Consider the following 16,023-nt stretch of genomic DNA (forward strand, 5'->3'; position numbering starts at 1 on the left):
GTGATGTTTCTTTGATTTATGATGAAAAACTCAGGCCCCTCATTCGGTCCCTCCATCCCAACTTCTTCATATCCAGTTAGGACATGGGTTGCATGCTGGGATTCTGCCTCTCAACTACAGCCTCAGCTTGTGTCTCACTTTATAGGGGATCTCCCTCCTCCTTGGACAGAACATTTTTTCACCAACCCTCAAGTTATCAATGTTGGCTAGGAGGCCCTCCTTCACCCCTTCAGTTCTGACCAGGGCACTGCCCAATTTCACAGCAAGATAGTTTTTTTTTAAGTTTACACTGCAAGATGCAGTGGGTTGAAAGGAGTATGGCCCAAAGTGATGGAATATCTCCCTTCCAGACTACTTAGGCCATTGGTGAGTTTGCTGGAAGACAAGCAGGCTGTAAACCAAGGATTGGACTCTGGTGTCTGAAGCAGTCTGGTGCACACCTGAACTCTCTCTCAAAAGGATGTGGTTTCTGAGGGCGTGGCTGGCTGGGAGGCAATTGAAATTTCAAAGGTGCTATTGACAGTTCCTTGTTGGGCATGTCTCAAGAATTGGGAAACAAACCATGTAATTGTTGTGGAAACAATTGAACAGTGCCTTCTGTAACACTGCTGAAATTATGTGAGGGTGTACCTGGCAGCTGGGAGCTGTCAAGAAAACGGCATCACCAATATGAAGGGGCAGGGGTCTGAAGAGGGGAGCTGTTACTGTGATGGTGCCAAAGATGGGGATCTGGAAGTTCTAAAGCTAATCACCCAGTGATATTTTTTTCAGGGATTTCAAGGACAGCCTGGGTTTCCTGGACAGCAGGTAAGTGAGACTACATTGTATTGTAGTTAGGTTGAGCAGGTGATGATTGGATTATATTGGTACTTGAATAGCCAGATAAGTATTTGCTCAGGGGGTCTCCGGCTACTGTTGTGAGAAGTTGTGAAAGAGCACAGTAAAAGTGGAAGTGCTTATTTCTCCATTGATGGTATGACTCCATGACTCACTAAGCAAGGTCACAGAATAACAGTTTTTCAGATAAAAGGGAACAGTTTTTCAGATAAAAGTTTAAAAGTACAAGCACAATTTCAGTAGAAAACACAGATCTATCAGCATGAATAGTGGTGTATTGGCATATACATAAATCTAAGATTCAAGACTGTTTAATTTAAGATTGTTGTCAGAACATGAGAATAAAGGAGAATGAAATGATAGTTACAGCACAAAAAAAAACACAATTACTCAAAGCATGAATGGCTGTGGAAGAGAGAGGTATATGTAGAGATGGGGGGGGGGTGCAGTAAACCAGGAGGATTGGAATCTGAAGCAGTAACAAGGCAAACGTTGGAGAAGGAGCTGGAAATTTGCAGGGGTATGGGCTGATGATGATAACTGTAATCATCTGTTTCCTCAACAAATGAAAGTAACTGCATTTCAGAATTTTCTAATGAAAACATGATATTCGATATAATGACCATTTTGGTCAGGACACAGGCAGGGAGTTAACAATAGTGTCCTGGCTTTCATTTCAGCTTGTGATGTCAGAGTCACAGAGCCATTGAAGCTGTACAGTTCTTTGGAAACGGACCTTTCGGTCGGTCACATCCATACAAACAAAAATGCCCATTTTCCCACTGAAAAAAACACTGTCCCTCAAAACTGCAGCACTTAAAGTAATGAACTGAACTGGAAGCAAACTGGGCCATTTGGAAGGTGCCAAACCTCCACTGTTTAGCACCAAGCTTCAGTGGGAATTGACACTCAACAAAGGAGCAATGTCTAATGGTTCCAGTGTTACTTTGATACTATTGCCAAAGTAGGCTGTGTGACTGCACTGTACAGATGTTTCCTGCTGGCTGTATGAACGTTCATGGCCAAGCTATGCAGATTTTCAGTATGTTTGCTAATAGGCTGTTTGTTAATATTTGGCACCAGACTGGAGAGATGATCAGTTCTAGGCTGAAAGATGTTCTGTGCTATACAGATGTTCAGCAGTGGCTGTACAGATACTCAGTGTTGGGCTGAGCAGATGTTCACAGCTGAGCTGCACTCACAGAATTTCAGCACTACCAGGCAAACCTATTACAGTGTATAATATATATACATATATAATATATATACATTTTATTGATATACATTGATATAATGAAATATAACACATAATGTAACTACACCTACCTGCTTGTATCTTAACCAAACTGATCACTACCCTTGTTTGTGCAGGATTTAGTAGAGATGTACTAATGTGTCAGTTATTGTTGGGATAAGTGTGCTGAGTGGTACTGATGTTTGGATGGAGGTTTACAACATGAGATTGAATGGTTTATCCTCCTAAGGAGTTAAGTGCAAAGGAGTTATACTAATCTGATTCATGTGGTAGAAAGAACTATTATTACGTCGGTGGTCATAAGGAAAATGGAAGTATTGAAGGAAACCAGTTCAGTTTTCTAATGTAAATCTATCTACTTAGGATGGGAAAAGAGAGGAAAACCTGCACTGAACAATGAATATTTACAACAATACCAGGCTTGGCACACACAGAAACAATAATTGTGGAAATACTTTGTGCTTATAGGGGCCAATAGGTTTCCCAGGAAAGTCTGGGCCTCCAGGACCCCCAGGAAGTCCTGGTGAGAAGGTGAGTTCCTCGACTGGTGACATGTGATGAGATGAGTGATATGTTGTGAGATTAATGGGGTCAGAGGTCAAAGGGGGAATGGCGTTGAGGTGCTGTGCTGCAAAGAACTAAATGATGAAAGCGTCTCGGCGGCAGAGCATCCCAACTGAAGTTACTAATAACTCTTTTCATGAGGAATCCGTGTGCTCATACACATAAGATGAACTCCCCAAATTTGTATGAAAACCTTAAATAGAAAATTCCAGACCTGTGTAACCTTTGTCTTCACTGAGCAGGAGTTTTGGTCTATTGAGCATATGGGGTTCATGAGGTCCCGGTGTTCCTAAATGGACAAAACCATGAACCACTGTGATCATCCAGAATCTATAAGAACCCTCTGGATACAATCCTCCTCACCAATGAACCTGCAACCAATTGTGGTTCTGTGACCTCACTCCCCCACCCCCAGGAATCAGTAACTCATCTCGAACCTCTAAATAAGTGACTCCTCTGGACAACCTGAAATCAGCATTCCCCCAATGAATCAGTGACTCTGTAATGACCCTTTGGTGGATCAGTAATCCTTTTATGACCTACAGTTCTCATAATGTTGTTAATCACAATGACATGATATTTTGCGATTCCCATTTCTCCAAATGACCTATGATTATAAGTGATACATTCTTCCCAAACAGATCACAGATCAACAGAGTTGCCCTTCCCCATCCCCACTGATGAACCAAGGTTCTGGTTGCATCTGTGACTTCTCCCTGCCACAAGGACCCTCATTGGTCAGTGCAGATCTGTGAACAATGGTGGAAACATTGCAGCTTCCCTATTGGTCAACATCTCTGGTTTAGGACATCAACAATTTAATCTGCTGGTTGTATTGGGAATAAGTATCGAGACCCACCTCACTTCATGATGAAGTTACATGCTGGAGATGATGATGGGACAAAGCAATAGTTGGCAGGTAATTACACAGGCAGGTGAAGATCCAGCCATGTTGTGTGAACTCTTTTTCTGTTTTTCAGGGCAGTGAGGGAAGAACAGGACCTGTTGGGCCAACAGGTCCTCCAGGCCGAATTGGAACTCCAGGGATACAGGTGAGACTCCCTTCCTCCTTGGGTATACTTAGTGGGATCTGTCAATGGCACAGAGATTTTGGTTTATATTCTGGGTTTATTGGCCTATTTACATTCCATATGAGCTTTGTTTTGGTAACCTTTACAAAGGTTAAAAAAGGTTCATTTTATTGTCAGTATTCATGTACAATACAGTTCTGATATTTACCTTCTCCAGATAGCCATGAAACACAGAAAAACCATGGGAATTGTTGAAAGAAAAGACATCAACTCATGAAAAAGAGTTGAAAAAGAGTTCCCCACATGAAAAAGAAACAAAATTCACAAAACCCCAAATCCCCCACCACCTTCCTTGCAGAAAAAAACAATGACAATAGCAACAAATCCCCAATCCCCTCCCCTGCAGGAAAAAGGAACAGTGACAGTAACCATCCCCGATCCCCTCCCCTGCAGGAAAAAGAAACAGTGACAATAACCATCCGCAATTCTCTCCCCTACAGGGAAAATAAGTGACAAAAACAATCCCCAATCCCTTCACTCGCAGAAAAACAGTGACAATAGAGTCAATACTCAGAGTCATAGAGAAGTACAGCACAGAAACAGGCTCTTCAACCCATCTAGTCCATGCCAAAACTATTTAAACTGCCTACTCTCATTAACCCGCAGTGAGACCAAATCCCTCCGTACTCCTACTATCCATATACCTATCCAAACTGCTCTTAAATGTTGAAATCGAGCTTGCATGCTCTATTTGTGCTGGCAGCTCATTCCATACTCTCACGACCCTCTGAATGAAGAAATTTCCCCTCATGTTCCCCTTAAACTTCCCATCTTTCACCCTTAACCCGTGCCCTCTGGTTGTAGTCCTATCCAACCTCAACGGAAGAAGCCTGCTTGCTATCTATTCCCCTCATAATTGTGTATATCCTTATCAAATCTCCCCTCAATCTTCTACGTTCTGAAGAATATTCAACTAGCCTATTCAATCTTTCCTTATAAACCAGGTCCTCCAGTCCCGGCAACATCCTTGTAAATTTACTCTGTACCCTTTCAAACTTGTTTACATCTTTCCTGGAGGTAGATGACTAAAATTGCACACAACACTCCAAATTTGGCCTTACCAACATCTTAGACAACTTCAACAGAACATCCCATCTCCTGTATTATTGGTCAATGTGCTAAAAGCATTCTTTATGACCCTATCTACCTGTGATGCAACCTTTGCAAATTATGGACCTGTATTCCCAGATTCATTTGTTTTTCCATACTCCTCAGTGCCCTACTGTTCACTGTTTTGTAAGACCTACCCTGGATGGTCGTCCCAAAGTGCAACACCTCGCAATTGTCTGCATTAAATTTCATCAGCCATTTTTTAGCCCATTATTCCAGCTGATGTAGATTCTGCTACAAGCCATGATAACCTTCCTCACTGTCCACTACACCCTCAATCTTGGTGTCATCCGCAAATTTGCTGATCCAGTTAACCACATTATCATCTGGATCATTGATATAGATGACAAACAACAAAGGACCCATCTGATTCCTGCAGCGCACCACCATGTACAGGCTTCCAGTCAAAGATGCAACCCTCTATGACCATTCTGGCTTCTCACACCAAACCAACGTCTAATCCAATTTACTACCTCATCCTGAATGCCGAATAACTGACCCTTTTTGACCAGCCTCTCATGTGGGACTCTGTCAAGTGGACAACACCCACTGCTTTGCCTTCATCTAGTTTCCTGGTAACTTCCTCGAAAAGGGCTTTAAGTTTGGTTAGACATGACCGACCATGCACAAAACAATGCTGACTATCCTTAATCAGTCCATATCTATCCAAAACCTTATATATCCGGTCACTTACAATACCTTACAATAACTTGCCAACAACCGTCAGACTCACTGGACTATTATTTCCTGTTTTTTGTTTAGAGCCTTCTTTAAACAGCGGAGCAGCATTGATTATCCTCCAATCATCTTGTAGCTCTCCTGTCATTGAGGATGTTTTAATATCTCTGCTAGGACCCCTGCAATTTCTGCACTTGCCTCCCGTATGGTCCAAGGAAACACTTCGTCAGGCCCTGGAGATTTATCCACCCAGGTTTGCCTCAGGGTAGCAAACACCTCCTTCTCTGTAATCCATGAAGTTGATGCTGCTTTACTTCACTTCCATAGACTCTGTTACCTGAGTAAATACAGATGCAAATAATTCATTTCCGATCTCCCCCATTTGTTTTAGCACCAGACATGGATTACCAATCTGGTCTTCCATCGGCCAATTTTGTCCCTTGAAATCCCTTCGCTCTTAATATATCTGTAGAATCCGTTAGGATTCTCCTTCACCTTGTCTGCTAGAGCAACCTCACGCCTTCTTTTAGCCTTCCCGATTTCTTTCTTAAGTGTTCTTTTGCATTTCTTATACTCCATAAGCACCTTATTTGTTCTTACTTGCCTATGGACCTCAATATCTCTTGAAAATCAAGTTTTCATACTCTTGTTAACTTTAGCTTTCATTTTGTCTGGCACATACAAGCTTTGCACTCTCAAAATTCCATTTTGAAGGCCTCCCACTTTCCAAGTACATCTTTGCCAGAAAACAGCCTGTCCCAATCCACACTTGCCAGATCCTTTCTGATATCCAAGTGTCCCTGAAGAACATTCCTAGCAGATTTCCTACAACCAAGGGCATGACAGCAATGGAAGGGTTTATCTTTACATGTTCTTTTGATCCAGAGTATAACAAATAGTTGCAGCACCTTGAACCTCTGTTAGGCCACACTTGGAGTATTGTTTTCTGTTCTGTTCACCTCATTATAGGAAGAATGTGGAAACTTTAGGGAGGGTACAGAGGACATTTACTCGCATGCTGCCTGGATTAGAGTACGTGTCTTATGTAGAAAGGTTGAGCGAGCTTGGCTTTTTTCTTTGGAGTAAAGGATGCTGAGAGACAATGATAGAGTTGTATGATAATTGTAAAAGGCATGATTAGAGTAGATAGCCAGCACATTTCCCCAGGTAACAATGACTAATCCCCGAGGACATGTTTTTAAGGTGAGTGAATGTTTGTTTGGGGAAATGTCAGATGTGGTTTGTTTTATACAGCATGATAAGTACATTGCTAGGGGTGGCTGATACAATAGAGATATTTAAGATAGGCACATGGATGAAAGGAAAATGGAGGGTTGGGGTATGTAGGCAAGAAGGGTTAGGTTGCTCATGGAGTATAACATGTTGGGCTAAAGGGCTCATACTGTGATGCACTGTTCTAAATGGTGGCTTCCAGTTCTCAGGGTCAAACAAACTGAGTTTCCCATCCACTTCTCATCTGCTTCTTTCAGCCTGGTCTCACAAATGAGGCAGGTTATGAAAGACTCTGTGCCTTGAACACATGGTTACCTGGTGGCAGTATCAACAGGGTGGGGTATCCTTATCCCCTTCTACACAGCCCCCTCTGACTTTCGTCTGCTTTCTTTATGCAGGGACCCCCCGGAATTGATGGCCTCGATGGAAAGGAAGGGAAGCCAGGTGCCCGGGTAGGACATTAGCTCACAACCTGAAACACTGAGATCCTCTCAGCTACTGGGTAAAGATAATAATGGTGATTGTTTTCTTTGCAGGGTGAAATGGGACCTATGGGGCCACCGGGACTCAGAGGTGCACCTGTAAGTGACTGTACTATCCAACATACGCAAACTGGCATTCAGTATGTTAAAAATTACCCATCCAGAATAAGACCAGAACTTGTGGTTAAGAAAAAAGTTTCATAAATTTGGTTTGATTTTCTTGAGATTTGAAAGTTGAGTAAAGATGTTGAAAGATTACAACAGAGTGGTACAGAGGGCACAACCTTGGAGCTGATTTTCCAGCAGTAGCTGGTGAATTTCCTCATAGGAGGATTTGAGGTACTTCACTTGACAACCTGTTATAGAGTAACTGGAGCCTCCAGTACCATGACAGGTGAGTGGGACAGGACAAGTCAGGGACTAAGAGAAGCCGAGGGTTTAGAAACATAGAAAACCTATAGTACCATACAGGCCTTTCAGCCCACAAGGTTGTGCCGAACATGTCCCTACCTTAGAAATTACTAGGCTTACCTATAGCCCTCTATTTTTCTAAATTCCACGTACCTATCCAAAAGTCTCTTAAAAGACCCTATCGTATACACTTCCACCACCGTTGCCGGCAGCCCATTCCACGCACTCACCACTCTGAGTAAAAAAACTTACCCCTGACATCTCCTCTGTACCTACTCCCCAGCACCTTAAACCCGTGTCCTCTTGTGGCAACCGTTTCAGCCCTGGAAAAAGCCTCTGACTATCAATGCCTGTCATCATCTTGTACACCTCTATCAGGTCACCTGTCATCCTCCGTTGCTCCAATGCGAAAAGGCTGAGTTCACTCAACCTATTCTCATAAGGCATACTCCCCAATCCAGGCAACATCCTTCAAAATCTCCTCTGCACCCTTTTCTATGGCTTTCACATCCTTCCTGTAGTGAGGCAGTTTCTGAAAGGTGCACGTTCTCTAATTGGTCTCTTTCCGTCAACAGGGATTTAAAGGAAAGCCTGGGCTCCCAGGACAACCTGGGCTGAGGGTGAGTATCTTGTGTAGTCAATATGAGTGGGTGCAGTAGCACTCAAAAATAAGGTTGTGCAGAGTCTAAGTGATAGTGCTATGCATGGTTGCAGGTGTGTGTCTGAGTGTGTGATCGTGTGTGTGAATGAGTGTGTGTGTGTGTATGTGTGTTTGTGTTACAAGCAGTAACAACTCTCGCTGTTACAGGGTGAACAGGGAGCAGTGGGTCCACCTGGAGCAGCAGGACGTCCAGGCTTTGAGGCAAGTATGAATATTCTTCAATCACTGGTAATTTCTAAATTTTATTTTCCAAACATTCTCTGCAGCACTACCCTCTCTCCCCACGGGGTATGTTTTACAAACCTAGAAAACCTACAGCACAATACAGGCTCTTTGGCCCACAAAACTGTGCCAAACAGATCCTTACCTTGGAAATTACCTAGGGTTACCCATAGCCCTCTATTTTTCTAAGCTCCATGTACCTATCCAGGAGTCTCTTAAAAGACCCTATCGTAACTGCCTCCACCACTATCGCCAGCAGCCCATTCCATGCACTCACAGAGAATGTCTGAGTAAAAAAACTTACCCTAACATCTCCTCTGTACCTACTTCCAAGCACCTTAAAACTGTGCCCTCTCGTGCTAGCCATCTCAGCCCTGGGGAAAAAGCCTCTGACTATCCACACGATCAATGCTTCTCATCATCTTTTACACCTCTATCAAGTCACCTCTCATCCTCCGTCGCTCCAAGGAGGAAAAGCCAAGTTCACTCAACCTATTCTCATAAGGCATGCTCCCCAATCCAGGCAATATCCTTGTAAGTCTCCTCTGCACCCTTTCCATGTTTCCACATCTATCCTGTAGTGAGGAGACCAGAACTGAGCACAGTACTCCAAGTGGGGTCTGACCAGGGTCCTATATAGCTGCAATATTACCTCTCGGCTCTTAAACTCACTCCCACAATTGATGAAGGCCAATGCACCATATGCCTTTTTAACCATAGAGTCAACCTGCGCAGCAGCTTTGAGTGTCCTATGGACTCGGAACCCAAGGTCCCTCTGATCCTCCACACTGCCAAGAGCTTTACTATTATATTCTGCCATCATATTTGACCTACCAAAATGAATCACTTCACACTTATGTGGGTTGAACTCCATCTGCCACTTCTCAGCCCTGTTTTACATCCTATCAATGTCCCGCTGTAACCTCTGACAGCCCTCCATACTATCCAAACTGAGAGTTGGTGAAGAGCACACTCATCCTGAAGCAGAAACAAGGGTCTCTGAAAGTCCCCGCACCACAGTCCTTGGAAGAATCTCTGGTAGAACATCCATGTAAACATTGCTCCAAAGGACAGAGCCTTCGCATACACACAGTTGTCAGAAAACTGCCTCTGTGTTGACACAGTCAACTCAGGAGAGTATTTATCTCGGCAGAGCTACTCTGGTAGCTGTCCTGGTTTGTATTCTGGAAAATCCCTAGAAATATACTAGAGAAGTTTGTAAGCTTATCACTGCACAGAGTCTTACAATCTTCAGAAGTTTTCTGCTGACTCTGCCATAGTTGGATGCATCAGCAAGGGAGATGAGGCTGAGTACAGGGCTACGGTGGGAAACTTTGTCACATGGTGCGAGCAGAATCATCTGCAGCTTAATGTGAAAAAGACTAAGGAGCTGGTGGTGGACCTGAGGAGGGCTAAGGCACCGGTGACCCTTGTTTCCATCCAAGGGGTCAGTGTGGACATCGTGGAGGATTACAAATACCTGGGGGATACGAATTGACAATAAACTGGACTGGTCAAAGAACACTGAGGTTGTCTACAAGAAGGGTCAGAGCCGTCTATTTCCTGAGGAGACTGAGGTCCTTTAACATCTGCCGGATGATGCTGAGGAGGTTCTACGAGGCTGTGGTGGCCAGTGCTATCATGTTTGCTGTTGTGTGCTGGGGCAGCAGGCTGAGGGTAGCAGACAACAACAGAATCAACAAACTCATTCGTAAGGCCAGTGATGTTGTGGGGGTGGAACTGAACTCTCTGACGGTGGTGTCTGAAAAGAGGATGCTGTCCAAGTTGCATGCCATCTTGGACAATAACTCCCATCCACTCCATAATGTGCTGGTTAAGCACAGGAGTACATTCAACTAGAGACTCATTCCACCAAGATGTAACACCAAGAGCGTCATAGGAAGTCATTCCTACCTGTGGCCATCAAACTTTACAACTCCTCCCTCAGAGTGTCAGACACCCTGAGCCAATAGGCTGGTCCTGGACTTATTTCCACTTGACATGATTAACTTATTATTATTTAATTATTTATAGTTTTATATTGCTATATTTCTACACTATTCTTGATTGGTGCGGCTGTAACGAAACCCAATTTCCCTCGGGATCAATAAAGTATGTCTGGCAGTCTGTCTGACTGAAAACCTGTCATGCTCTGAGAACATAAAACAGAGTGGACAACGTAGCTCCTCTGAGTGGCTCTGCCCATTAATTATAGCAGATCTGACTGCAACCTGAACTTTGCTGTGTCCTTTAATCTTGGATATTGCAGAGTTCAGAAACTTATCTGTCTCATCCTAATACAGTTCATCTCTGGTTACAAATGGCCAATTTGTGTATAGCCCCAGATCTAAGAAAGGATATGCCAGCATTGGAGAGGGTTCACATGAGGTTTACAAGAGTGATCCTGGGATCAAAGAATGTTTGATAATTCTGGACCTGCACTCTCTGGAGTTTAGAAGAATGCAAGGATATCATTGAAACCTATCAAAAATATTGAATGCCCTATATAGAATGGACATGGAGAGAATGTTTCCATTAATAGAAGATTCTTGGACCAGCAGGCATAAGCTAGAATAGAAAGACATCCCTTTAGAAGAACAACGAGGAGGAACTTCCTTAGCCAGAAGGTGGTGAATCAGTGGAATTCATTGCCACAGACATCCATGGGTGCCAAGTCATATTTAAAGCAGAGGCTGATAGATTCTTGATTAGTAAGGATGTTAAAGTTATGGGGAGAAGGCAGGAGAATGGGATTCAGAGAGAAATTAAATCAGTCATAATTGAATGGTGGAGTAAACTTAATGGGCCGATTGTCTTGCTCTTAGGTTCTTATAGGTTAGATATTCCAGTTCCTGTGGGGCTTCAGACTTCTTCCGGGTGGGAACTTGAGTTACGACCGCATTTCCAACTTGGAAATTAACACAGAACATAGAATATTACAGCACACTACAACACACTACAGCTCTTTGGCCAACTATGTTGTGCCAACCTTTTACTCAAAGATCAATCTAACCCTTTCCTTCTACATAGACCTCAGTTTTTCTATCATCCATGCATTTCCTAAGTGTCCCTAATGGATCTACCTCTACCTTCATCTCTAGCAGAGCATTCCATGCACTCATGGAATAAAAACTTACTACCATCTATACCTTCCTCCATTCATCTTAAAATTACACCCGCTCATATTAGCCATTTTCACCCTGGGAAGGGCTTCTGGATGTGCACTCAGTCTGTGCCTCTAATCATTTTTAAATTGTTATTTTTATTTATAGATACAGCGTGAAATAAGCCCTTCCAGACCCTCCCACCCAGCAACCCACCAATTTTAACTCTAGCCTAATCACAGGCCACATACAATGACAAATTAATCTACTAACCCGTAAGTCTTTAGAATGTAGTGGTAAACCGGAGCACCTGGAAGAAACCCACACACACACTGGAAGTTATGTGCAATCTTACACAGAATGCCAAATTAAACTCCGAACTCATCCAGCCTATCCTTGTGCTCTTTATCTCAAAGGGACGTGGCACATATCCATGATCATGTGAATGACTGGAAGATGTAATCAGTCAAATGTTACAGTAAATTAGAATTAAGCAACTGCAGACACTGGAAACCTAAAATAAAGAGTTGTAGGTGCCCAAACCTGGAATAGCATCATGCTAACCACTACATTCCTATGGCACCTGTCAAGTCAACTCTGACCTTCCTTCACTCCAAAGAAAAGCCCAAGCTCATTCAATCTATCTTTATAAGACATGCTCTCTAATCCAGGTTAAAATCCTCTGCCCTCTCTCTAAAGTTTCCATATACTTCCTATAATGAGGCGATCATGTTCTAAGTGTGATCTAACCAGGATTTTATAGAGCTGCAATATTACCTTGCGGCTCTTGAACTCAATATTCCAATTCATAAAGGTCTTCTTCTCAACTTGCATGGCAACTTTAAGGGATTATGGACAGTAACTCTGAGATTCCTCTGTTCCTCCACACTGCTAAGAATCCTGCCTTTTACCCTATGTTCTGCCTTCAAATCCAACCTTCTGAAGTGAATTACTTCACACTTTTCCAGGTTGAACTCCATCTGCCACTTCTCAGCCCTGCTGTGCATCCTGGCAATGTCCAGTTGTAATACATGATGACCTTCTATGCTATCTATGTCCTGTCTTCTGCAAACTCACTTCCTCATCCAAGTTATTTATAAAAATCATGAAGGCCAAACACCACTGGTCACCAGGCACACTACACTCAGTCTGCAACCACCCTCTACTTTCTTAATACAGGCTTGAGATAGTGCAAACAGATGCCAATTTGACAGAGCAAGTGCAAAGCTTTAAAATCGAATAGGGCTTTTTGGAACTATTTGGTAGGCTATTTATTAGAGTAAAATTAAAAGAACTTTCTGGGACAGTAGGAGAGGACAGAGCAGCTGCTGGGAATGGCCAGCAGGTCAGGCAGCATCTATGGAGAGAGAAATATTGAATGATGCTAGATGGTCAGTCCTGATGTATACAGGAGAAGCTGCTGGTCTGGAATTGCTAAATCCCAAAGCTACAGGCTGCATTGTGCCTGCACAGAAGATGAGGTGTTTTTTTCCCAAATCCCTGGTGGCACTTACTGGAACAGTGAACAAATTTGCAATCAGAGGTCAAAGTGGCAGCCCTCAAGACTCTGAGCAGATCCATTGCGCTGTGGAGAGCTGCATAATAGTAAAATGGATTCAACAGTGGCTGGATGGGAGATGCCAGAGAGTAGTGGTGGATAACTGTTTGTCAGGTTGGAGGCCAGTGACTAGTGGTGTGCCTCAGGGATCTGTACTGGGTCCAATGTTGTTAGTCATATACATTAATGATCTGGATGATGCGGTGGTAAATTGGATTAGTAAGTATGCAGATGACACTAAGATAGGTGGCGTTGTGGATAATGAAATAGGTTTTCAAAGCTTGCAGAGAGATTTAGGCCAGTTAGAAGAGTGGGCTGAAAGATGGCAGATGTAGTTTAATGCTGATAAGTGTGAGGTGCTACATTTTGGTACGACTAATCAGGAATAGGACATACGTGGTAAATGATAGGGCATTGAGGAATGCAGTAGAACAGAGTGATCTAGGAATAATGGTGCATAGTTACATGAAGGTGGAATCTCATGTGCATAGGGTGGTGAAGAAAGCTTTTGGTATGCTGGCCTTTATAAATCAGTGCATTGAGTATAGGAGTTGGGATGTAATGTTAAAATTGTACAAGGCATTGGTAAGGCCAAATTTGGAGTATTGTGTACAGTTCTGGTCACTGAATTATAGGAAAGATGTCAACAAAATAGAGAGAGTACAGAGGAGATTTACTAGAATGTTACCTGGGTTTCAGCACCTAAGTTACAGAGAAAGGTTGAACAAATTAGGTCTTTATTCTTTCGAGCGTAGAAGTTTGAGGGGGGACTTGATAGAGGTATTTAAAATTATGAGGGGGATAGATAGAGTTGATGTGGATAGGCTTTTTCCCTTGAGAGTAGGGGAAATTCAAACAAGAGGACATGAGTTGAGAGTTAAGGAGCAAAAGTTTAGGTGTAACACGAGGGGGAACTTCTTTACTCAGAGTGTGGTAGCTGTGTGGAACGAGCTTCCAGTAGAAGTGGTAGAGGCAGGTTCGATTTTGTCATTTTAAAAAAAAAACTGGATAGGTATATGGACAGGAAAGGAATGGAGGGTTTTGGCTGAGTGCAGGCCGGTGGGACTAGGTGAGGGTAAGCTTTCGGCACGGACTAGAAGGGCCAAGATGGCCTGTTTCCGTGCTGTAATTGTTATATGGTTTTATGTCCATCTAGACAGAGAAAATCCCTTCTGATTTTCAGAGTTAGGATTAATTTCTTTATCACGTGCACATCAAAACATAGAGTGTTGTCATTTACATTAACAACCAACACTCCCAAGAATGTGCTGATGGTAGCCCACAAGTGTTGCCTCACATTCCAATGCCAGCATAGCATGCCTACCATGCTCTGCAATAAAACACAGAACACAACAAGACAAAACATACCAAGTGACAAAGCAACAACAGCAAAAAAAGACAATTCCTACATCCCACCCAACCTCCATCCACGTACGTTTTTCTCTAACCCCAGGACAAGCTGTCTTTGTCCTCCAGCCTTCCATGGATGCATGCATTTGCATATATTGGGCCTTCGACTTCACCAGCAGAACCACAGCAACTCTTAGACTTGGGCTCTGGCTATCTGCCTTGACTTCTGGACTTCCAATCAATCTTCGGGCTTTGATCTGCACAATGTCCATAGCCCTCCGTTCTCTGCACGTTAGTATACCTAAGTATCTAGAAGCCTCTTAAATGCCTTTATTGTAAGTGCCTCCATCACTGTTCCTGGCAGCACATTTGAGGCATTCACATCTTTACACTTCTCCTTTGAACATTCCCCCTCTCACATTTAAAGCACGTCCATCAATACAGCCACCTTCTACGGGATCCTACCACCAGACACATCTTCCCCTCCCTCCCACTCTCGGCTTTCCGCTGGGATCACTCACTACGCGTCTCCCTTGTCCATTCATCCCCCCTATCCCTCCCCACTGACTTCCCTCCTGGCACTTATCCCTACAAATGGAAGAAGTGCTACACCTGCCCGCACACTTCTTCCCTCACCACCATCCTAGGCCCCAGACAGTCCTGTCAGGTGAGGCACCACTTCACCTGTGAGTCAACTGGGGTGATATACTGTATCCGGTGCTCCCGATGTGGCCATTTATACATTGGGGAGACCCGCCGCAGACTGGGAGACCGTTTCGCCGAACACCAGCGCTCAGTCCTCCAGCAGTGGCGGGATCTCCCTGTGGCCACACACTTCAATTCCACAGACCACTCCCACTCCGATATGTCTGTCCATGACCTCCTCTACCGTCAAGATGAGTCCACACGCAGGTTGATGGAGCAATACCTTACCTCCCGCCTAGGTAGCCTCCTACCTGCTGGCATGAACATTCAACTCACAGACCTCCGTTGATACCCTTGCCCCCCCTACCCCATCCCTATCTATAATTTTAGTCTGGTTCTCTTTCTCTTTTTTCCCCCCTCACTATAATCTCCCCCCAGCCCTACCTTTCTTTCTCTTTTATTTCCCATAATTCTCCACCTTCGCCCTAGCCCATTTCCCTTCAGCCTATCACTTCCCAGCTCTCTACTTCATCCCTGCCCCCACTTCTTATCCCCCCCTTGACCATCCCATGTTATTTCACTCCTGATGAAGGGTTTCGGCCCGAAATGTTGTCACTACCTCCTCCCATAGATGTTGTCTGGCCTGCTGAGTTCTGCCAGCATTTTGTGTTTTTATTTATTTCCAGCATCTGCAGATTCACTTGTGTTGCCATCAGTATTGGATGTTTCAACCCTGGGAGAAAGTTATAAGCAGTCTACTCTGTTTATGCTTGACATCATCATATAAACTTTCATCAGCCTCTGCCACTCCAGAGAAAACAA

General features: G+C 43.7%; 1 protein-coding gene across 7 annotated transcripts in view; it reads left to right on the forward strand.

Moving 5' to 3' along the window:
• Positions 1-8,748, forward strand: part of LOC140719770 (uncharacterized) — a 411,496-nt gene extending 402,748 nt beyond the window's left edge. For all 7 annotated transcript variants that reach the window (XM_073034626.1, XM_073034628.1, XM_073034629.1 and 4 more), the window contains 7 exons: positions 772-807; positions 2,561-2,623; positions 3,637-3,708; positions 7,167-7,220; positions 7,305-7,349; positions 8,237-8,281; positions 8,470-8,748. In XM_073034626.1, the coding sequence (XP_072890727.1) occupies positions 772-807; positions 2,561-2,623; positions 3,637-3,708; positions 7,167-7,220; positions 7,305-7,349; positions 8,237-8,281; positions 8,470-8,733 (579 nt within the window). In that variant the 3' untranslated portion in view covers positions 8,734-8,748. The remainder of the gene's footprint in view (positions 1-771; positions 808-2,560; positions 2,624-3,636; positions 3,709-7,166; positions 7,221-7,304; positions 7,350-8,236; positions 8,282-8,469) is intronic.
• The last annotated feature ends 7,275 nt before the right edge of the window (positions 8,749-16,023 follow it).

This window comes from Hemitrygon akajei, chromosome 32 (assembly GCF_048418815.1).
Source record: "Hemitrygon akajei chromosome 32, sHemAka1.3, whole genome shotgun sequence".
NCBI lineage: Eukaryota > Metazoa > Chordata > Chondrichthyes > Myliobatiformes > Dasyatidae > Hemitrygon > Hemitrygon akajei.